Source organism: Mauremys reevesii, linkage group 2 (assembly GCF_016161935.1).
Source record: "Mauremys reevesii isolate NIE-2019 linkage group 2, ASM1616193v1, whole genome shotgun sequence".
NCBI classification, from domain to species: Eukaryota; Metazoa; Chordata; order Testudines; family Geoemydidae; genus Mauremys; species Mauremys reevesii.
The window spans coordinates 223,885,268-223,908,524 of record NC_052624.1 but is presented as its reverse complement, the minus strand read 5'-3'; the positions used below and the strand labels follow the sequence as shown (position 1 = coordinate 223,908,524).

General features: G+C 39.9%; 1 protein-coding gene across 5 annotated transcripts in view; it reads left to right on the top strand.

Moving 5' to 3' along the window:
* CA8 (carbonic anhydrase 8) overlaps positions 1 to 22,296 on the top strand; it is a 49,211-nt gene extending 26,915 nt beyond the window's left edge. For 4 of the 5 annotated variants that reach the window (XM_039526336.1, XM_039526339.1, XM_039526338.1 and 1 more), the window contains 6 exons: positions 5,914 to 6,009; positions 9,591 to 9,653; positions 11,797 to 11,845; positions 13,671 to 13,783; positions 20,506 to 20,676; positions 21,079 to 22,296. In XM_039526336.1, the coding sequence (XP_039382270.1) occupies positions 5,914 to 6,009; positions 9,591 to 9,653; positions 11,797 to 11,845; positions 13,671 to 13,783; positions 20,506 to 20,640 (456 nt within the window). In that variant the 3' untranslated portion in view covers positions 20,641 to 20,676; positions 21,079 to 22,296. Of the gene's footprint in view, positions 1 to 5,913; positions 6,010 to 9,590; positions 9,654 to 11,796; positions 11,846 to 13,670; positions 13,784 to 20,505; positions 20,677 to 21,078 lie in introns of those variants that run through there. The other variant, XM_039526341.1, reaches the window with a different exon arrangement.
* The last annotated feature ends 961 nt before the right edge of the window (positions 22,297 to 23,257 follow it).

Genomic DNA, 23,257 nt, shown 5'->3' with positions numbered 1-23,257 from the left:
TCAGGATATGGCCCCTAAAGAAATAAATATTTTTCCTAGGCTCAATTCTTAGTTTCTTAGTGATACTTAAGAAGAAACTTCTCTCTAACTGATGGCAGAACAAGTCAATTTTATCAGCGCTGTGTTATTTATTTACCATTTTAAAGGCTTCAGTTCACCTTGAAAGGAACTCGCTACTAACTTGCCACTCATCCAGCTACAATAAAATCCTCTGAATTATTATTTTCTCCTCCAAGGAAAATAAGTTATTCTTTGATAGCTAAGGACCTTTTCATAGTTTTATAAACAGTTTGTGAAAATACTTCCCATTGTGCACCTGACTGGCAGAGTAGCAGAGTGGCTGACTCTTTTTGGCTCAATAAAAACATCATAACCACTGAAAATCAAAACTTTAGCTTAGTAAATTGTACAGAACCTTTCCGGCTGTACTGACATGCTCAGCTTGTTTCTGCTCTGAATGAAGGATGCTTTAAAACCACATAATGGGAAACTGCCAGTACAGTCTAGTGGTTTCAATCTATTATTTTACCAGATCTGTGGTTATATTCATATCAGTCTGGTATCACCAATGTGTGCTCTTTATATGACTGCCTCAATGTAAAATGAAGGTTAGCAGAATATTGTGCATTGGTCTGATAAGGATCAAAAAGTTAGCATCACTCTCACAATAGTGAATATAAATTGTTGCATGTTGGATGGGAAGTGAAGCTATGGAATGTATAGTTTACAAATGCATCATATATTTGTATTATAAAAATCTGCAAAACTGTTGGGATCAGTTCTCCCAAGGTGGACCTCCAACTCCCATTAATATTTACAGGAGTTGTTTGTTCTGTCAACTGCGGAACGTAGGCCGTAGAATTCAAATAGTATAATCTTTGTTGGTAGATGGGTTTTCTTTTCTTTTTTTGCCACCAGTAGTTGTTTTTATTTTTGTGTCTCATGTTGTCACCTGACTTCTGTATGCCTAACCATATTAGAAGTAAAACAACTAACAAACAAAAGAACACACAAACAAAAAAAAGTAAAAAAATAAATGCTAGTTTCCTAAGAGCAGAATTGTTTTTCCACTTGCTTTCTGATGTCTTCCTTTCTTGGTTCCCCCTTGGTGGACCTATCTATTTACTTATATGGCCTCCATCAATTTAGCCTCTGAATGATTCCCAAGTATATAAGACTAGAAGGAAGAGGTACAGTTTTGAACTTTCTTTCTTCCTCCCCAGTCTGGAGGAGAATTAGCTTGATTGGTTTTTTAAGGAAGCTATACATCTATTTATTTGTTTAAATGTGCATGTATAAAGTCATCAGTGCTAGAGTGAATGCAATGAGGCATGTGGTCACTCTAATAGTATGATTTGTGGTCATTTCTCATTCTGTTGCTTGTCTACAAGGCCTTTGTCTCCTTACTTGTCTGTGATGTGCCATGCACAATGTCTCCTGGAGCTCTTCCAGCAGGCACTGGGAGCGTTCTCACTGTAACCCCATTAGGAGCATGCACTGTGTGTTTACCTGAGGGGGTGGTGTTGTCTCCCCATATTTTCCTGCCACTCTGAGATATGTAGTGGTCACCAGCAGAGAGCAGCGCCTGTGCTCAGGAGAATACCAGGCCTTCCACTGTAGCTGGCCCCTGTCTGAGGGTACGTCTACACTACCCACCGGATCGGTGGGTGGCGATCAATCTATCGGGGATCGATTTATCGCGTGTAGTGTAGATGCGATAAAATCGATCCCCGATCGCTCTCCCATCTGAATGCAGCATGAACTCCAGCAGTGCGAGAGGCGGAAGCAAAGTCAACGGGGGAGCCGCAGCCATTGATCCAGCGCTGCGAGGACATGAATTAAATAATTTTAATTTGATTTAAGATACGTTGACTTCAGCTACGCTATTCTCGTAGCTGAAGTTGCGTATCTTAGATCGACCCCCCTCCTCCCCCCAGTGTAGACCAGGCCTCAGGAGTGTGAGGGAGGGAAGGCTCCTTGCACATGCAAAAACCAGGCCCAATCTGTCCCTAACTAATGCTCGTATGCTCCCATCTGTCATCACAGTTAAATTCAGTCTTTTAATTCATCCCATCCTATTCCGCCACTCTCTTATTCCCCTCTGCATCCATTTTTATCTCCTAGTAGTAACTGTCATCTCAGTGCTTCGGTTCTGCACCCACAAGGTGGCTCAAGCAACCTCTGAAGCCAAGGGACAGAACCAGGTACACAGAGCCCTGCACAGATACAAAATTTGTGTCCTCATCTGATCCATGAGCCACAAAAATGGTCCGTGGATGTGGATATCCACTACAGGGCTCTACAGCTACAAGAAGAAAAGAGCAGTTGTCCTCCTTTGATGTGGACCCTAATCATCCTGAGCTCCACCAGCCTATTATTATTATTAATTATTTCTATTACAGCAGGGCTGTAGTCATGAGCCAGGGCCCATTGTGCTAATTGCTGTGCAAACACAGAACAAAAAACAGTGGTCCCTGCCCCCACAGAACTTACAATCTAAACCTAGGGTATCCATGACCAGAGTCCTAAAGTCTTAGAAAGTTTTGGGTTGGAAAGTCCTACAAATGTCCCCCTAGTGCCTGCCCAGGACTTGTGGCAGGATTGATTTAATAATTATTTAACCTGTTCCTAATTGATTGGTGTCTACACTAACCCTGAATATCTCCAATGTGGACATTTCCACACCTCCCTTTGGCAGTTTGTTCTCTTGTCTAACTTCTCTTCATGTTTTAGGACTAAATACTGACGTCTACTACACCGATGCATAACTAGTGAAGGGAAGGGAGGGAAAGAGGTGAGGAAAAGGCATATGGAGCCTCTTCCCTCCTGGAAAAGTTTAGGGCAGAATATTTTGATAGTACTAAGGAGAGCTCTAGAGATAGCATGCTAGCATGTCAGCTCACAGCACTTCCTCTCCAAGTGTTAGTGGTCTGTGGGGATGTGACTGCTCTCCAGCCAGCCGATACATACTGTGGTTAACTGTATGTGCTAGCTAGAAACAGGTAGTCATGAGCTTTGCTCCAGGTCAGAGCAGCAGCAAGGTGCACTTCACAGCACAAATCCCCACCAGGATTTCTGGAGCACAGGACGCACCTCACAGGATTTCCGCTTCTCCTTGTAGACTGGCCACAGCAAAATTTGATCACTAATGTTTTTCTTAAAAATGGAGCTACAATTATCAGTTGTGTTACACAGAGATTGGAGTCCCATTGTACTGGACAACATACAAACTCATAGCAGTGGACAGTCTCTGCCCTGAAGAGCTTACAATCTAAATAGATAGGCGAGACCCAGCGGGGAAGGCACAGAGAAGTGAAGTAATTTGCTCTCCAGTACACAGCAGGTCAGCTTCAGAAATAGAACCCAGGTCTCCTAAACCCTAATCTAGGGCCAGTCTGCCTCTCAACAAGTAAAGGGTGCTGACATTGTGCTATATGGGGCTTGTACATTCTCCCCCCTCACTGAGGAAAATCTCAAGTCATGCATTTTCCTTTTAGAACTTCAGAAAATGACTTGTTGCAACGTTGCTGACAGAATGCAGAAAAATGTCAGATTACAAATGTTACTTCTTTGAATGTAACAACACACTGAATGTCATGGTGGCTTTAGCTCAGATCTGCCTGTTGACTTAGTCAAAGTAATGAGCTCTCTAAACGTTCAAGACCATTGTTACTGTCACAGAAGGAAAGGTTTATGCTGACATTTAAAATAAAATTAATAGCAGTGATATGGGGTATTGTTTTCTGCAGTACCAAGGACATTGCCATCACAATTGCAGTCACTGGAATGTTATTCTTTTTTGGGTGTCTGTACAGACCTGTTTGTAGGAAGTAGATTTTTCCTTGTTAATTTCAGGGTTTGTTTTGCTCATGGGACTGCATGAGCCCCCTCTAGTGGCTAATGTAATATCTGCAAATTCCAGTCTAATCAAATAATGTAGCATTTTGGACAAATAGTCTGACTTAAGGTATAGACATTGCCTTCTAAACTAATTGGATTGTATTAGTTCATCTTTTTCCTAGAGACAGCATTAGTAGCAAAATTGTCTTTATTTGATTTTTTGTTTTGCTTTTTAAAGAATCATTTAATATTAAAAAGTGAAAATGGAAATAAAGTTTGTGAACGTTTCAAATGTATGAAAAGAACAAAGTTACAAAAGTTACAAAAGGACTAATTTAAATAGTAAACTTAAACAAGATGTCAAATAGACTGATTTGCTCCTTCATACTCATTTGCTTCCAAGTAAGGTTTTATGAATGCAGGATGTACAGGGTCACAACTTAGTTCTGTGTCTTGTTTTATCTGGTAATTTATTTGCCTATAACTTCTGTAGCTATGGGTAAGTGTTTTTTATATTAGCACTGTTCAATGCAAGTGGACTTTCTAATGAAACGTAGCTTGGAGTTTTCTTTATCATGTCAAATATTTGTGTTCAGAATGAATAAAATGATCTATTATGCTAATTTGATTTGCAACAGTACATTTAAAAATGCTTCATTGATAATCAGAATGATAATCAGATTTGTATGTTCGGTTTCTATCTGAGCTGAAATAAGGGATGAGGCAGCAGTCTGAGGGCTGGATCATGGGAGATGCTGAGCAATCTAAACAAACTCTCTGGGGGTGGAGAGCAGTCATCACTGCTTGGGAGTGCCAGGCAGAAATGACAGAGAAAAACTCTATTTTAAAAACTCTTTTTTGTGAAACTGGGAAAAATGCTAGATAAGCAGGTGACATTTTAACCCCTCAAACATCTAACAGTGCAAAACATCGATCACTTGATTTTACAACAGGGAATTAAATTTAGGTTTTTTTGTAGCTGTTTTATCTGTATGGAATGTGCCATGGCTGCTCCTAGATAAACTTAAAAGCAGACATGCTTGAGTGGGGGAAACCTCTGTAATGCTATGGGCCATAGCCAAGGAGATAACATGTTATCATTAGTGCTGGAAACTGTCAGCTGTTTGAAATGCATATTGCCATTGACTATATAAAGCTGTCAGTCTTCCCTTTTCTTTCTTTTCATTAACAGATTGCTTCTATGACAGGGGTTCCCAATTCTTGCTGGGCAGCTGTACCAGTTTGCCAGAATAAGACCTCCCTTTTACCAGCCAGTGACTACTGCTTCCTGTTTACATGTGCAGCTACTAATTCAAGCCCTGATTCAGAGAAGCTGGTTAAAAGTAGCTGGATGTCCACAGGCTTTTATTGGCACTTTGGGGAGGGAAAAAGGCAGTTTAATACACAATTATTATCCACCAATACCTTCATCTCTTGCATCTGCAAGCTGCCTGTCTCCACTTCTCCCCAGTCATGCTGCCTGTGTTTACCTTTTCCCCATTTCCCCTTTTCCCAACCCATTATATTCAATGAGCGGGGGTGTGGGGGTGGGGGGAGGAGAGGGATTGTTCTTCATTGCTGAGGTCCCAGTGGTTCACCATTGCAGTGGTAGTTCATGAGACATGTACTATCAAAAAGGCACAGCCAGCCAATTAAATGAATGTTAGGAAAATCCATGTCCACAGCCATACTCTAACGTGGCGAATATCAATTTGAGGCTTGGAAGAGAGATAGCTGGCAGTGATGGAGGCCATGCCGATGGGTTGAGTTTGCAGAGTTTATTTCAGTGCCTCAAAATGAGGGAGTACACCATTTGTAATGCACTGTTACCACATTGATCCATGCCTTTGTCATGGATACTTGGCAGCTGAATGCAAGGCATCCTTTCTGTGGTTAAAGTAGGAGGGGAAGTTATCAACAGGACCTTCTTCCTTACTGGACTTATAATGGTCATCATGGGATTCCATCTTTTATAATATGTGCTGGCTTTGTCAGCTAAAATCACCTTCCTGTTTCTCAGGAACACAGAAACTTTTACCTACTGTTGACATTGTCTGCATCATTTTGTTTTAGCTCCATCTAATCCACTGGAACTCTACACGGTACAGCAGTATTGACGAGGCAGTGGGGAAGAAGCACGGGATAGCTGTCATTGCTCTGTTTGTGCAGGTAAATATTTTACTGTGGTGATCACATGTTATCATTTGGCCCCTATAAAAGAGTCCCTTTCTACTTTCTACTGTTAGTGATTTCAGAAAACAAAAGAAATCGACAGGTGCTTGTATTCTAATACAACAAGGATTTGTCTACACATATCTTCAGTGTAAATGGTAACTAAAATGATATTTGATTAAAAGCAACATATTTAAAATAATGTAACTAAAGAATGGAAAACATGCCATCTAACTGTCTTGTCCTGCAGCCTTGTCATGTCATATAAACTAAAGAGCAGTGGGCTGGGTGCGTACTTGGATGCCATACTTTTAAAGAACACCTAGGCGGCAGCAGGAAGTGGTGTAGGAAATTCAGAAGGTGCCACGCTGCCTTCTCACTCAGTCAGTGCTACGTGGTTCTGTGCTGCTGCAGGTGCTGTATAAAAACTGAAGTGCTGACCACTTCTTTGTTCGTTAAAAGTCCCACGGCACTCTTAATAAGAAATAGGCTGTTAGCTCTGATGTTCTGGCCAAACTTCCGCTGAGGTAATTACATCCTGTCTTCGTCAGTTCATCCTGAAGTTTCAGTTGGAAAAGGAAATTCTTAGTTTCTTGTCCTAAACTGTTGTGTACAGCGGCATGGTGCTACCTGTAAATGGTGGCAGTAAAACATAGGTCTGTGCTGGGACAGGTGTGGAATCACATCCCTCCAGTGGGAACAGAAGGAGGTAGTGTGCCTCTGGGATATGACACCTCCTAGAGCTCTCAGGGACCACGTCCACTTAAAGTTTACTCCCTTCCATTCTTGGCCAATCCTGTTATTCAGGCCATGGGAGATACGGGGACAGGAGGGGTGTTGTGTGGATTAGTCTCCACTTACTTTGTGGCCCCAGTGCTGCCAATGGGGGTAACCCTGTAGAGAGTTTGTGCTAGACCCAAGGACACCAGCATAGTGTGGCCTCTGCACGGAGTATAAGGTGGGGAGAGACTTTCCCTCTTCAGACACATTGGACGGGGAGATGCTGGGTCATGGTGCTCACAGGGCAGCCCATCCTGAAAAGTCAAAAAGAAAGGAGCTGTGTGGCCTGTTGGTGACCCTGGGAGTTAATTGGGTGTTCATGTGATCCCCTGACTCTAAGTGACACTAAGTGGCTTCGAGAGCTGTGAACCCTATGAACAAAGCCAACCAGTTTTGATTCCCAGCCCCCTCGTGAACCCAAAGCATCGATTTCACATAACCCTAGTCATGACAAGCAGTGAGCGGTTCCATTTAAGGAGGTTTGAGGAAGAGAATTATGATTCACATTTAGATCAAATGGATTTTCTTTCACAGTTGTACTGTTAATTGGTCATATTCCATAATGAGCTTCTGAGCACCTCTGAGATTTACCTCTATTTGACTGTAAAGGTACATTGGTTACAGTCTCAGCGCTGAGATAGAATTGTTAAACAGTAATGCTAGAAATTCTCAGTTCTCTCAGCTTCATATCTTACAGGCTTATGTCATAATTGCTTATGTAAGTCACCCTCTAATTCCAGCAGAGGTAACTTTGGAGTCACTTACAAAGTTACATACAATTCTTAAATAAATCTTTGAAACATAACCAATATCTTTTTTTTTTACTTCTGTCTCTCGCCATAAGCATTCCATGGTGTTTTCTTATTAGCCAAGAAAGGCTCCACATAATTAAAAATTGTCTAAAAAATCATAGTTTGCTTTATGCTATTTATTAATGGCATAAAGTGAGAAAACAAATTAAGTCACATTTCTTTTCACTTCTGATGAAGACAAAAAGAGTGATTTTTTTTAAGCCACTGCTGTTTATAATTGCTTCTTGGAGGTTCAAACTCCTACTGAAACTTTTTGCCTCCTAAAAACCTATATGCACAAACACATGCCCTAACACCCTCAACACCACTAGTCAGTTGAAGTGTTGGGTGCTTTTTTTTAAAAAAAAAAAAACTATTCCTGCCTTGGTGCCAGTTCCCTCTGCACTCCAATTCCACCCATGCACAGGCATTTACAAAAATTTGGCAGATTAGAAAAAAAGTCAAATTTTAGGTCTTTCAATCTTGTCAGCATTCTTATGAATGTAAAAACACTGTGGGGGAGGGCTTGTTCTGCTCTCACAATGCATGGTGTAAGTTAGGAAGAACTTTGCTGAAATCATAAGGCATGGTTACATCAAAATCAAGCCCAGGAAGTTTTGTGTGTTCCTGATTTTTAGGGAGGGATTTTCAAAATCACCTACTTAAGAGCATGAGTCCCACTGGAAGTCAATGGGTCCTGTGCTCCTAGATCACTTACGTGCTTTTGAAAATGCTCCCTGTATTTTATTCTATTGCCCTTGTTATACAGGAGATCTGACTAGATGATCAGAATGGTCCTTTTTGGTCCTAGGAAACTGTGAATCTATGATTCTATTCTGTATGGACTCTCACACCCCCTTTACCATCTTAGTATCTGAGCACCTAGCAATAAGGCATTAAGCAATGTGAATAACATTGGTCATATGTGGTTCATTCTTTCTCTCATCCTCTCCAGAGGGGGAGAATTGTGTGTTTTGGCCTCGGTAGGTTTTTTTTTTGTTTTTGTTTTTTAAAAATGCCCAGGCTGCTCTATTAGTGCTTATGTACCTAGCTCAGAAACATACTGCATTTAAACAATGACATTTTGTAAACTATCTGAGTGCATTTGTGCCCATGTACATGGGCATACAGCTCTTAATGAAGTCAATGGCAGGTGTGCATGTATGTGTGAGCATATGTATATATTTCAGGTTAGAATCAGATCCTGGTTCAACAATGCAACTTGGCTACTTTAAATCTACATTAAATAATCAGGATCTCTCATTTTAAAAATTTCTTTCTACATGTGTCTTTTGTCCGCTTCTCAAAGACATTCAATAAAGGTATGGGGTGAAATCCTGGCCCCATTCAAGTCAATGGGAATGTTTTGCCATTGAATTGAATGGGGCCAGGATTTCACCTTTGGAGTATAAAAGGGGTGTGGATGGAGGGTGAGGTGGGGAAGAAAGGGGTGAACTATGATTCCGCACTTCTCATCCAAGCAAACTTTCCTTAGCTTCAATGAGAGGTTGTCCTCAATAAAGAGTGGAGCGCACAGCCTCAGCTGTGCAATACTATGGGAATAAACTCAAAGGTTTCTGTCATGCTTGTGTACTAAGTTCTTTTCTATGTACTTTTCTAACAAAAATGTGTAAGGACAAATTGTGGCCTTGGCATTTATATCTCACAATGCTGCATGGCTTTGACCCCTACATGAAGCATGAGCTGCACTATTGAGGTAAAACAAGGTGAGTTCAGGCTTATCAGCCTTGACTTTGACTTTTTTTTAAAATTCTGTCAGTTTCTGTTACTGTTTTCAAGTTACTTAAGCCTAGTTTCATACTGGCCAATGACTTTATTGTATGGGAATTAGTACCTCTTGTTTGTAACAGAATAGTTGGTTAATCCAAGGTTGTGTACAAACAAGCACTGAACTGGCCAGACTTGTTGACCTCTCTCTTAGTTTTCAGAAACAACACAGCAGTGAAGTTCATTTTTGGGTTTGCTTGTTTGTTTGTTATGTTTCAGATAGGAAAGGAACATTTAGGCCTAAAGGCCGTAACTGAAATTCTCCAGGACATCCAGTACAAGGTGAGGAATTGTCTGAGGGAAACAGAAATACTTGACAGAGATGGACTGAATGGGGGAATGACAAAGAAGATAAACTGAAGCAGAGAGTACAGTGTCAGAAATGTTTGTGCTAAGATATCATGTGGGAGCCATAATACAGTGGTCACCATTAAAAGTCAACATTTAACAATAAATCCCACACAATTAGTACAGTTATTTCCTATTCTGACTGCAAGGAAAGTTTTAATCTCATATACCGGTAACAGTTCACAAGTATTGATTTTTTTAATGATACCAATACTTTGTCAATGTGAAATCAACCACCAAGAAAGATCTGTACTGAATGTTCAGAGAACCCCAGTGTCAGTATTCCCCAACCTGCCAGGTTTCAAGTTATACAAGAGCAGAATATGCAGACCAAACACCCAGGAAAAATCAGAACTGCAATATGGCTATAGCATAGTGGAACCCTGTTAAGAGAGTCAATGAATTAGATATGGCATTGGAATGGGATTCAGGGGATCTGAGTTTTCTTCCCAGCTCTGACACTGATTTATTCTGTGACCACTTAATCAAGACACTTAATCTCCCTGCCTCATAAAGGGCTTTGAGATCGATGAATGAAAAGCACTGTATAGGTCTGAAAAGACAGAAGTATAGGAATTTTAGGAACTATGTATTATTATTAATTAATCTGAATGTTAAATGTTGTTTTAGTTGAACAATATCTCATGTACTCCAGGTGTAGGATTCATTTCTACAAACTATTATTGTGTGTGTGTTTGTGTACATGTGTGTCTGAGAGAGAGCGCGAGAGATTGTATAGAACTCTTTATACTCTATTGGTAGCACAGATAAAAACAGGAAGATCATGAATGCTCACTCATGAATTCAGAGGGTCAGCATAATACGTGCTTTGTGCATACATACATTTTATTTGCACTAAGCACATCAACATAATCTTATATTATAAAGTGTCACACCCAAAAGTCACATCTTCAATTTCAACCCAACCATAATCAAAAGAGGTTAATGAGAAGTTTATGATAATATATTTGCTAATACTTAGAATTGGTGTGTTACATGTTTTTCTAATAAGCTTTCCAAATCACAGAGTGAAGCACAACACTTCCTGCTCAGTGGACCTGATCCAAACCCACTGAAATCAGTGGAAGTCAATGGGTTTTGGATTGGATTTGTGTTAGGCATTTTGATGTGAGAAATATAAATCCAGAAACTCAGGATTTGGCATGTAAATGTAGGAGGGAATTGATTTTCAAATGCTTTGTTTTAAAACACATTTTTAGTTAATTAATTTTACTGTACCTGTTAATAATCTCTAGGTGCTTCCAATTTAAAATAAAAATTAAAGCAAATGTAAACAAAGAACAATTAAAAGGATCTTCCTTAAAATGCTTTCCCTTCCCTTAAGCAAGACAGCCACTGCAGAGATCCCGCCATCTGCTACTAAATACAAACCCACATGCAACATATAACAAAATATTCCTCCAGGGGATAACACTCTCCCCCTCTCCCCCCACTCACTGGTAATTTTTACATTTATAAAGTGTTAATGTTGGTGTAAAACACCTTTTTGCAACCCCCCGCAAAGCTTTGAAATTCACTTTTGAAAATCAGACATTTTCAATTGTGCAGTTAACTCTGTCCTTTGATGCACATGTTGTCATCCATGATCTCAAAGGCCACCTGCTATGAGAAATCTATGGGCAGAATTTGGCCCTTAGATATAATGGAGTAAACAGGCTGCTTGGGACAAAGCTCACTTAGGGGCCAGTCCTTCAGTTCACTGTGTGTAGACACGCAGCTTCACCTATGTGGAACCCCACTGAAGCTAATGCAGTGAGCTGCAGGATCAAGGCCTTGCAGAGGGCTCCATGCCAAAAGGAGAGACTAAGCTATCAAAGATCTACAAAAATGGGCTGGGTAGCCTTGGACAGAAAATATAAAATAAAGAAAGAAAGAAAAGGGTTGTATAGCTGCAAGGACTAATGTAATGATGATTCAGTGGAGACTGTCATCAGTGGTTGCCAGGGACAGAAATTCAAGGCTTACTGTGATGACAACATTCAAAGGCTCTTTTTTTCCCCTTCGACATCTTTTTAATGAGAACTGGAGATGAGATGGATTTGTATTGATTTTTCAGGGGAAGTCCAAAACAATACCCTGTTTTAATCCCAACTCTTTATTACCAGGTAGGTGTTGTTTCATATACAGCAAACCTTTACTTACTAGTGTAGATGTACTGTTACATATGTTGCGTTCTGAACAGTCAAACGCCTTGTGCCACTTTATAAAATCCTGTTGCAACTCATTCTTTCCTGGAGAACAGCTTTAATGTAGCTGAATCAATAGCAAAACTCTCTGAAGACCTGGATGTGGGTGTTTCATTGACCAACAGTGGAGATGAACTGTGTCTGGCTACCAGCAATTTACCCATTGAGTACCCATTATATTTCTTATCGTGTGGAATCATTGTTTTCAAGATTATTGCCTCTGCCATGCAGCTGACAACTGTGATACTCACAGGAAGTCACAATATACATCAGCTTGGGGTGGTGTTTCCCTGAGCATTCCAGTGTGCCTGGAGAGTGTGGATGCCAGTACATCCTTTAAGATTGTGCAGCATCCACTACTCTCTGGCCAGCCATCTTGATAATCTCCCATCCCTGCTGGCTCTGGGGGAGACATTAGACCCAGGTTAGAGGGAAAGTTGTGTGTTTTCTTTGTGCAGTGCTCTCTACTCCTCCAGACTTTAGAGAGTAGATTTGAGTAATTCCCTATACAGAGCTGTTTTTCTAAACAACTACTGTCCAATGTTTGATAATTAATCCCCACAGCTCCGTTGGGCTTGATGTCAATAGAAAGCATGCCCCAAATGCTAGGATATCTACATCACACATGGGTAACAGAGAAGTTAAGTGACTTGCTCAAAGTCACACAGCAAATAAGTCTTAGACCAACAAAGACAAATAAGTGTAACCAACCCCATTGCAGGGTGTCATGAAAATTTGATCCCTTTTTTGACCAGTTCTACCAATTTCCTTCAGAACAAAGCTTCCATTGTAAGGGCTGCCTCCATGCCAAATTCCATGCCATTGTGGCAGTCTCTTTCCACAGTACAGACCCAAAACTACTTTAAAAGAACATTTTTAAGGTTGGAAAGTCAAGTACTCAAAAGATAGGAAATGCCAGAATTAAGGCTGCAAATGCAACCTTAATTCAGCCCCCAGTTGCATATGCATTATGATACAGTCTTTAATTACATGCTCACATACTGTTTTTTTCCACAGGACCCTTGCCTACCAGCTCTGCCTAAAATTAAGGACTGGATTGTGGCTTTAAGCCAGTGCCCGTGTTGGGTGAGGGTGAAGATGTTTGCAGTGGAACAATGCCTACGGGAGAACTAGGAGAATGCCTACAGTGGCACCTTTACTGTAGGGTGTAGCAAGTGTTCTTCCTCATGATGCCAAGGTGCACATGTGGATATGGAGGGAGTGTATAACTACAGCCCTCGCCATACCTGCTCCTCCTCATGGGGTTTCTGTTGCAGCTCTTGGCCCTCTCACTGTGGGAGCACAAGGAATTTAAACCCCAATCCAGCAAAGAGCTCTGAGTTCCTTGCAGGATCAGAGCCTGAAACTGTGTCTGATCTCCTCTGACCAGGCTACAAGAAAGGAACTAATTCTTTCATCTTCCCTTTTATACAGGCAGGGTTAGGCACAGTCTAGTCCTAAGGGAGGCAGCACTTACTAATGATTAGAGCAGAAGACCAGGGAATCAAAAGACCTGGAATCGGTTTTCCACTCTGTTATATATTTGCTGTGTGACTGAGGACGTACATTCTCTGAACCTTGTTTTTCACATCTGTAATATAGGGATAATAGCCATTTTTGTAGATTTTAGCAGTTTTAGATTCTTGGACAGAGTAAGTATAAATTATTATAATAAAATCTGTGTATATGTGAATAGAAACTCCTTAATTACTACATTAACATTAAATTATCCTTTTAATTTCAGATCCTCTTCTACGTGACTATTGGGTATATGAGGGCTCCCTTACCATCCCACCTTGCAGTGAAAGTGTTACCTGGATATTATTTCGATATCCATTGACTGTATCCCAACTGCAGGTAATAACTGTGCTTAAAGTGACCTGAGAATATGGTTCTGAGCTAAAGGTTATAGCGTGCAAATATATAGCAGGATGCTATACCTGGTTTTTCTTGAAGATCCCATTAGATCTGTACATGGCTTTTCAAGTAAATGTTAAACCTTTTGAGTCAGTGAATGCACGGAAAGGTCAAAGATGGAAACAAATCTTGTTATCATTTATCATCTGCATTTAAAATAATTCTTTACTAAAGTGAAAGCAAAAAATCAATGAGCTAAAGAAATTCAATCCTTTGTAATCAAAAGCTTTCAAATATCACTTATTTTTTATATTAAAGGAACAAAGACACACTAGGAAACAGTGTGTCCTGGAGAATGAAATTGTTAATAGTGCTGGTTAACTCTATTACTTTGGACTATATTTAATTTATCTTACTCTTTTCTTAATCTTACATAATAAAAGTTGGCAAATGAACAATCAATATAAATTTGGCCCATTTTTTAAAAAAATATGATTTTATAATACATATAAACCTTTCTGCACAACATAAATAAAAAACACCAAAGAAAACTGTTGGTGCTGAACACATAAATATTCCCTGGCAGTGTTTGAAACCCAGTCATAGGAACACCTGCAATGAGCAAGGTGAAGCTAACGATAACACAGAATGTGAATGCACAGATTTTTTATTGTCCTTGCTGAGAGAAGACAAAACAGTAGAGACAAAAGAGCATAAACAGTGACAAACTGGATTTTTAATTCTTTTTCCCCACTTTTAATAATCTAAGGTGTTACTTGTAACACAAGTAGAGAAATGTGTTTGTTCACAACTTGTTTTAAGTTGACAGTGTTTGTTTTAATATGAGAAGTTAATTCAACAATATAATTAATTGATCATAGAATAAAAGCACTAGCTCCCAGTAAACTTAGTTTTAAATTAAGTGACAACTTAAAAATATCTAATCATGAGTCCGACACTTTATTGTCTTGCTGAAAGGACAGGTCTCCTGACAGTTTAGCACTGATTGAAGGAAAACACATCTGTTGGTATCAGCAGACTCAGAATAACTGTTGTGAAAAATGTACTCTGTATTAATCTATGTCAACTGCTATAAGCATTCTAGAGTGATAGTGTTAAAAGGTCTTATATGAATGTAAACAAAACAATACTCAAGTATCAGGGGGTAGCCGTGTTAGTCTGAATCCACAAAAACAACGAGGAGTCCAGTGGCACCTTAAAGACTAACAGATTTATTTGGGCATAAGCTTTCGTGGGTAAAAAAATCACTTCTTCAGATGCATCAAATAATACTGTGGCTATGAGACTGAGGCCTTGAATGACATTCTGCTTTACACTACTTAGATATTTTTAGCCTATATTCTGTATTTTCTGATAGCTAATAAAATATTTTAGTATGTAAATACAAAGTCTTGAACACAATGTACACAACTGAAAATGCTAATATATTTTGCGGGCTATTGTGGAGAGAAGTTTACTAAATCTCTTTTTTCATCATAGAAATTCTTGGAGATTTTGGTATTTATTAGGAGAAATATTGCTACCGATATGAGAGAGAATATTCACATGATGAAATAAAAGGACTAAGTTGCCCCTTATTCACCTCGATAGGTGGCCAGTTTTGCACTAAGTCACTAGCTCAGGCAATCCTGTGTCCTGTTAGCTAGCCATGCAGTAATTCAGTATATGATAGGCAAATTAAGGCAATTAGTGGCACAATTTAAAGCTGGCACAATTTAAGCTACCTACACACTAATGATTCCACATTAGTTAACATACAGAAAAAAAAGGTCTAGAGGTCATGGCTACTACAATGAAGACACACAAATTCACATCAGTGGTTGAAAAAGCAAACTAGATACTAGAATGTATTGTGAAGGGGATAGAGCTTAATGTGGACCATATTATGCTGCCATTATATTAATCAATGGTTCAGCCTCATCCTCTCACCTTGATTACCAAGTTCACTTTCAGTCAGGTTTCTTTAAGAAAGCAAGCAGTAATACATAATGTGCAGAGAAAGGAAAGAAAAGTGATTAGTGTTAGTAGGCCAGATCTTTCAGCTGCACTGTGGGTTGCATTAGGCCTTAACTTGGCCTAAACAGCTCAGGGACTATCACCTCAGTTGAAGGGTATAAAGTTTATGTAACATAAGTTTAGATCTCCCATTCCTATACATTCCAACACATTTTTCATTTTTGCTTAATATGGGCACAAAGGTGGTAGAGAAGTTCTTGTATAAACTGGTTTGATCTAGACTTAATTATGATTGGCTGATAAGGATTTCAACCAGTTGGCCTGATTCTCCTCTCACTTATGATAGTTTTATACTCCATTGACTGCAGTGGAGTTACTCCTGATTACACCAGTGTAAGAGGAGAATCAGGTCCAGTACATATTTGTCACTTTGGTAGCTGAGATTGGCACTTATTAATTACCTGAGTAACAAAAGAACAAACAAGGAACAGAACTATCAGAATTCTAGGGCCTGATCCTACTCCCCTGGCAGTCAACTGGGGCCCGACTGTGCAGTTGTTTTCACAAGCAGTCCTAGTGAAGTCTGGATGTCTTTTGCCAGTAACTGTTCAGCAGTGGGAACAAGGGTTCACACTCTGGCCCTTGGAGTTTTTTCACTGATGTCAATAGGAAGAAGATCCAGCCTTTATTGGATAACTGCTCCCTCCTAATGTCAACCTTCTCCTTCTTCCTCCTTTCCCTTCTCTTGTCTGTTTATGACCCTCACTTATCTCATGTTACCTTTATTTCAATGGGAAGGACAATGTCTTAATTTGTTTTGGGAGACACCAAGCACATTCCTATGCACTACAGAAATATAACATTGTAATAATAATAGTATTCTCCCCCTTATGATGTTCCCAAAGGAAAGGAAAAATAGGGAAAAGCTTGTTCACATTTTGCTGGACAATTTGTTTTTCTAACTGGACACTTATGAAGAATTTGCTTTGTGGTTCACTGAAGCACAGAACAATTGCATCCTCTGAGCCAGTCAGAATGTGGCTTTCTAACAGTGATACAGTGAGCAGCTGTCATTCCACTACACTCACTGTCAGAGTTAGCTAGTTTTGAATTGAATGGTTAGATCTCTAGCCCCTTTGTCTAGCTCATTCATACCAAATCATTTTAAAAGAAAATAAATAGTCACTGGCATAGATGGTTGTGGCTGGAGTGGTGTGGAAATATGTTCAGCAAACTAAAGAACTATGGGCGATTCATAGTATTTTGTTCACTCAAAAAAATGCCTGTTTTCAGAGAATGTATCACTAAGGTACATGAAATTTTCAAGCAAAACTGGAAACAAAAAAACACCTACATGATAATGGGTCCATTTTCTAAGCAAATCTGATTTTCACAGAGGAAACATTCTTGGGTTTATGTTGTGCTATGAAGAAAATAGCCATTTAATTGAAACCATAAATTATGCAAAATTTAAAGTCTGAAATCAGGATATCTGATTTAAATGTTAATGCAAAATTCTGAAAAATAGAAGCTAATGGTGTTTTTGTCACCAGCTGCGATATAAGTGATGAGCTGTGTCTACACAGTGTTTATAATACAGCAAAGAGCTTTAATCTGGTTTAGGGTTCTATATAGTTAACATTTTGGGCTTGAACTGGTTCTCAATAGAATTCTAAGGGAGTGTTAGGATGGATTTTAGTGGGACCAGGATTGGGCCACCTTATTCCATTCAAAAGGTCAGCTCATGCACCCTTGATCTGAACATGGATGGAACCCTCTGTGCCTGGATCTCCCCACTCCCAATTGGAGTGGGTGTTTGCTGGGAGAGGGAGCCACCTCTACCGAAACATCCTTTTTCCCCGCAGGGCCTTGCAGAGTGTGTTTCAAATGGTGGTGTCAGTGGGAGGGGGGAGGCCTGGGAAGGTTGACAGAGGGTGGCAAACTACACATTGGGTGGGGCAGGGCCAATGGGTTACACAGTTTCCCTTCTCTTCCCCGTGGAAGTTATCTGGGAAAGGTAATAGAGCCTGGGCCTGTATTATCTTTCCCACAGAGCCACTTCCTCAGTGGTCATGAGGACAGCCCTGGCTAGCAGAGCCCATGCAGTGTGTCTTGCCTGGAACCACGCTATCAGGAATTGGGCAGGCAGACAGTGAGGCTCCAAAGCTGAGGCAGAGGCACAGTGCATCTCAGTGCGATGGCTCTGACCCTCTGCAGATCAAAGGTTTGTGATAGGGCCCCAGAACTCAGTATGTGGGACTGGGGTGAACCCTGTCCTCCTGACTGAATGGTGTTGGAGATGCTCTGTGAGGAAAGCCTCCAGGAGGTGAGTGATCCAGCTCAGTGTACACTGCAGCACATTTGAAGTTGCAGCAGTGGATAATTCCAAAATATTGGCTTTACAGAAAGGCATTTTCCTGCTTGATTTGTTTTTATTTGAAGCTTCCAAGCCTCCAAAGATCAAACAAAAGCTGTGCTCTTGTGAAATGCTTCTTCCCAAACTACAGTGGTTTCAGATGATTCCACTATTGATTCAGTTCAGCTCTGGTGGAAGAGGCCACCTTCAGAAAAGCCGCTCACTGCTTCTACCAGCACTTGACTTCTGCAGGTTTCTTCAGTCCCCAGGCCTGTAATGTGTTTATTTTCAGTTCGAGTTAAATAATCATAAAATAATAGAAAAAAAAATCTTCAAGAATAGGCATCTGTATTCCAGCTAAATTAATACAACAGCTCTACCTTTAAAAGCATTCTAAAAGAGCCTCACCACTCTTCCCTCCTTTCATCTTTTCAGTCCTTCCTTACATCTCAGCTGTGAGAGGCACAACATGCTGCTCTCTGAGGAAAGAGAATCTCAGCTACAGGGAAGAGCTAGCTGCTAAATCAAACACATATATCTGAAAAGAAGCGACTCTGTACTTTTTTGGAGTAAATAACAGTGATCGTGGTTATCTTCTGAATTACAATTGGAAACTGTGTCCCCAGCCAATATAGCAGCTACAAAGATTCTAGAAAATACCACTAGCTATCTCAGAACACTTCACTTTCCTAAAAATTTGGGGTTATATTTACATACCCCTCGGTCTCTATTATACATGCAGCCCCTTCCCTCCTTGGGGCTGGCAGAGCCCTTTCTGCATGCTGGGGAATCTGTGCTGTAGGGTGTGGAAACAGAGTCATGGAGGAGGATGAATGGATGGTAGGAATACCCATCATCCCCCCCACCCTGGCCTCACAGACGTTACATGGAAATGATGATATGATCCTAGGCTCCGTCACTTTTTCTGTGGCGCTCCAGTCTACGGATGCAATGGAGTTGGGTTGCTGGGGAGTTGGGTGCCAGGGCTCAGTGTAAAATGGCAAGGTTTTTGAATGGTTTTCTACACACAATGGAATCTCTGTGAGAGAATCATTATAGAGATTTCCATGCAAAAAGCCCCCTTGGGTGGGTTTGACTTTGAGTGGGGAGAATCTACCCTCTATATTTTGTTATTATGCCAAAGAAAATAAAAGAAATGTAATTCTTCTATGAAGTTTAATTATTTAACAGATCACTCTTTCATATTACTTTCTTTCTACTATTATGTTCTTTTCTGTTTAAAATACTTGTGATTTGCATTCATTTAAAATCCTGTTTTAAAACAAACTGTCAAAAAAGAGTGTGCTATTGCAGCAAGGTGCACACACTGGTTCAGTAGTGCTGCAAGACTACTTTTTGTCTCATGCTTAACAAATGAAGATATGTCACTATGAACTCACCCTCTGGCACCATTTCTGATATCACAGAGGACTTATGCTGCTATTAAAGGAGTTAGCCCTGATTTACCATCATCTAAGTGAGAGCAGAAAGAGGCCCCCTGTCTGTTGTGTTATTGCATACATAGGAGGTGATCTAGAATGAAATGCAAGATAGGGAAATATCTGCATGACAGGCTTTAGGTGCTTTGTTGCCCATGGCAGAAAATGTTTTCGGTGGCCCCTCCTGCACCAACCCAAAATGCACATGCAAAACACAACAACTAGAAAAAACTAACACACCAGGGATTTGGCATCCCTGAATGTGATCACTTGGCACCCCTAAATGTTGGCAGTCAGGGTGGCTGCACCGATTGCCTGCCCCAAAGGCTGGCCCTGAATATGCTCTAAAAGTTCTAAAAAAAGTGGTGCCAAAATATGCAGAGATTAGCTTTCAAAACCATATGTGCACACTGTCTTTTTTTGCCCATACAACTACATGTTCTGCATGTGCAATTATTTTTTTGCAGTTACAATGTAGGCACTTATTTAAAAAGAATTGGCTCAAAATACCATATTCATGTTATACCAACAATTTAAAAACTACAGACATTGACTAATTTTCTCCCCCAGTTATGTTCAGTTTTTAATCTATCGATTTAATTTTTCAGAAGAAGTTTCTAAAATTGCATGGAGAGGTATGAATGTCCAAATATTTGGTGAGCACTTTTTCAAGAGCAAGCTGTAGTTTGAGCTAGAACTCTTTGGGAAGTTATGCACACAATCGAATAGGTTGACATCTGTTGTAATTGCTACTCATTTTGCCCAAGCAAGTGCAGTTTTTGTGTACCAATTAATTTATCCACCCACAATTACTTGATTATGAGAATTTATATGCTCAGATATTTAGGTATTGAAAACCACACATTCAACTATAGTTAAGGCTACATCATTGGCCCCACAGTGAACAAAAAATCAAAAATATTCTGCATGTCATTTCTTTACTTTTTCAGATAGAAGAGTTTCGAAGACTGAGGACGCACGTTAAAGGTGCAGAACTTTTAGAAGGCTGTGATGGGATATTAGGAGATAACTTTAGACCAACTCAGCCACTTAGCGACAGAGTCATCAGGGCTGCATTCCAGTAGCAGAAGAAAAAACAATGAAAACAAAGTTTTATTCAGGTAAGTGAAAGTTCAGCAGAAAAACAAAAATGGAAAATAAGTCTATTCAAACAATTTTCATGATAGAGATTATGTTTTAGGAGACAATGCTTTTAGACAAATGCCCTGGGAAACCCATGTACTTTGAACTTTGCATTATTTTAATTTTTCATCTGATACCACAATATGTTTTGCCTTTATCTGCACTCCCAAATGCCTTGTAATAATTAGGTTCAATATAGGCTCTGTCCAATACTCAGTAAAGTCAATTGGAGTCTTTTCATTGATTTCAGTGTACATTGGATTGGGCCCTGTTAGGGCAATTTGGTTTCCTGTGACAAGAAGTGTGCTAAACCTGAGCACAAGTGAGATTTGCCTAGTGATATGGATGCACTGGTTGATTTTTACATTTTGTATTTTTAGGACTTCAGTCACCAATGAGTCGTTTTAGTGTTACAGAGCTCCACTCCATGAGACTGATAAAGATGGAAGAAAATGATCCCATCTCAAAGGAGGATTGTTTCATTTGGATCTCCTCTGTTCTCTGTTAAAATGTTACTTTTTTACTCCAAATGCTGCACGTTTAGTTAGGCACAGCCAATGCATGCAGAAGAGGATGCTGAATATTTGGCCTTTTCATGGCTAATGTTAATCTGTTGTTCCATTAATCAGAGTAGTTATGATTGTTTCTTGTCTCAGTAATGTTTTTAGCTTCCACTGGCTTGAAGAACAAGAAGTAAAAGATGACTTTGGGTCCCATGCATAGGTGCAAATACACATTTGAACCTTCACTACCCACACATCAGTTAATCAAAACTCCCACAGTCTATTTCCCCTGATCTTACATTTAAAAATCCCTCAATATTCCAGCATAATTCACCAACCCTCATTACATTTAGATAATCAGTGTAATACACAGCAGCCTAGTGATGGGATATACTAACAATGAATAAAAGAGAACTTACTATGCAGACAATAGGATCAGCCCCAACTTGGTAACCAACATTATTATTTAACAGCCATCCAACATTGTCAAGAAAATGGACCATTCCAGATGCACAAGCTACTCACTTGCTCTCTGTAATGACTGATGATGCAAAATAAGTAGACATATCTCCACAGCTACAATGATCAATACACTCCCCCCAAAACATACATTTCAGGATCCATGGGTCTTACACATACCTGTCACAATAATGTGATGTACCTCATCCAGTGGGTGAAATGAGACAATCACAATTTTTCTTGAATGAACTCACACAGAAAAATGATAAAAGACAAAAACACCATATCACCCATGGCCAAACACTTTTCACAAAGTGATCACTCCATCTCTGACCTCTCAGGCCACAAAGGAAACCCGAACAACACTTTCAAAAGGTGAGTCTGGGAGCTTAAATTCATAACTTTGCTAGACACTAAAAATCATGGACTCAGTAAAGACATCAGGTTTATGGCTCATTACAACAATCGGTAACCCACTAACCCTCCTTTGTTCTATGACTGCTGAGGTATTAACTGCCCACTTCACCTTGAATGGTCTCTAGCAACTTGTCTTAACTCCTTATGCTTAACAATTTGTATTTACCTGTGACACTCTGAGTACCTTTCCCATACTTGAAGCAGAGCTCTGTGTAAACTCAAAAGCTTGTCTCTCTCAACAACAGAAATTGGTTCAATAAAAGATATTACCTCGCCCACATTGCCTCTCTAATATCCTGGGACCAACACAGCTACAACAACACTGCAAACAAAGAGAAAAACTAATGACATTCTGCTCAACCACTAAGAAAAGTTTTCACCCTGGGCAAATGGATGAGTAGAACATCTATAAAACTTCTCTAGCCCTGGAGTGTCTGAGTGTTGTACCAAAATAAACTTCAACTAAATACTACAAGAGCAATTAGGCCACGGTTATCCAATAAACTGCTCAGCTCTGCAGGAAGAATCCAAATACATAAAAGAAACAATTTCCTTAGCCCCAGGTCCCTTTAGAACCACTGGTTAAAAAGAAAACAAGCACATATTAAACCTCACTTGGAAGAATGCCACCGTTTGGTTTGGTATACATAGAGGGGAGAGAATCCTGCTGGAGTGTGAAATCTTAGCCTGATTAATTCAATGGCAAAACTCCCAATTGACTTCAGTGGGACCAGGATTTCATCCCTCATCTTTATGAGATTATGTTTTGGGCTCCAGCTCCCAATCTTGATTGGCATAACAAGTGGTCAGGCAGAAGATGGCCCCTCAGATAGATTGGTAACTTGAAACGATCAGAAAATGGAGCCATTAAAACCAATGGGTTATAAATGGTCTCTCTTAGTGTAGTAATCCTTTATAGAGAGATAATATGAATGACAGAAACTGTTAAATAGGCTAGTGCAGTGGCCTAGCATTCTGGTGGAGGGCTTTAATAAATCCTTAAAAACATTTTCTAGGTAAGTACTTACCATGTATTTCATACCTGTGTCATGTACCGGCTGCACAGATTTTAACAGTGAAAATGAAATACTGGTCTCTCTGTCAGCATTGCTTCCACACTCCTATATTTAATTTTTGGACACATCCCTACACCCACTGAAACCTCAATTACATAGGCCTC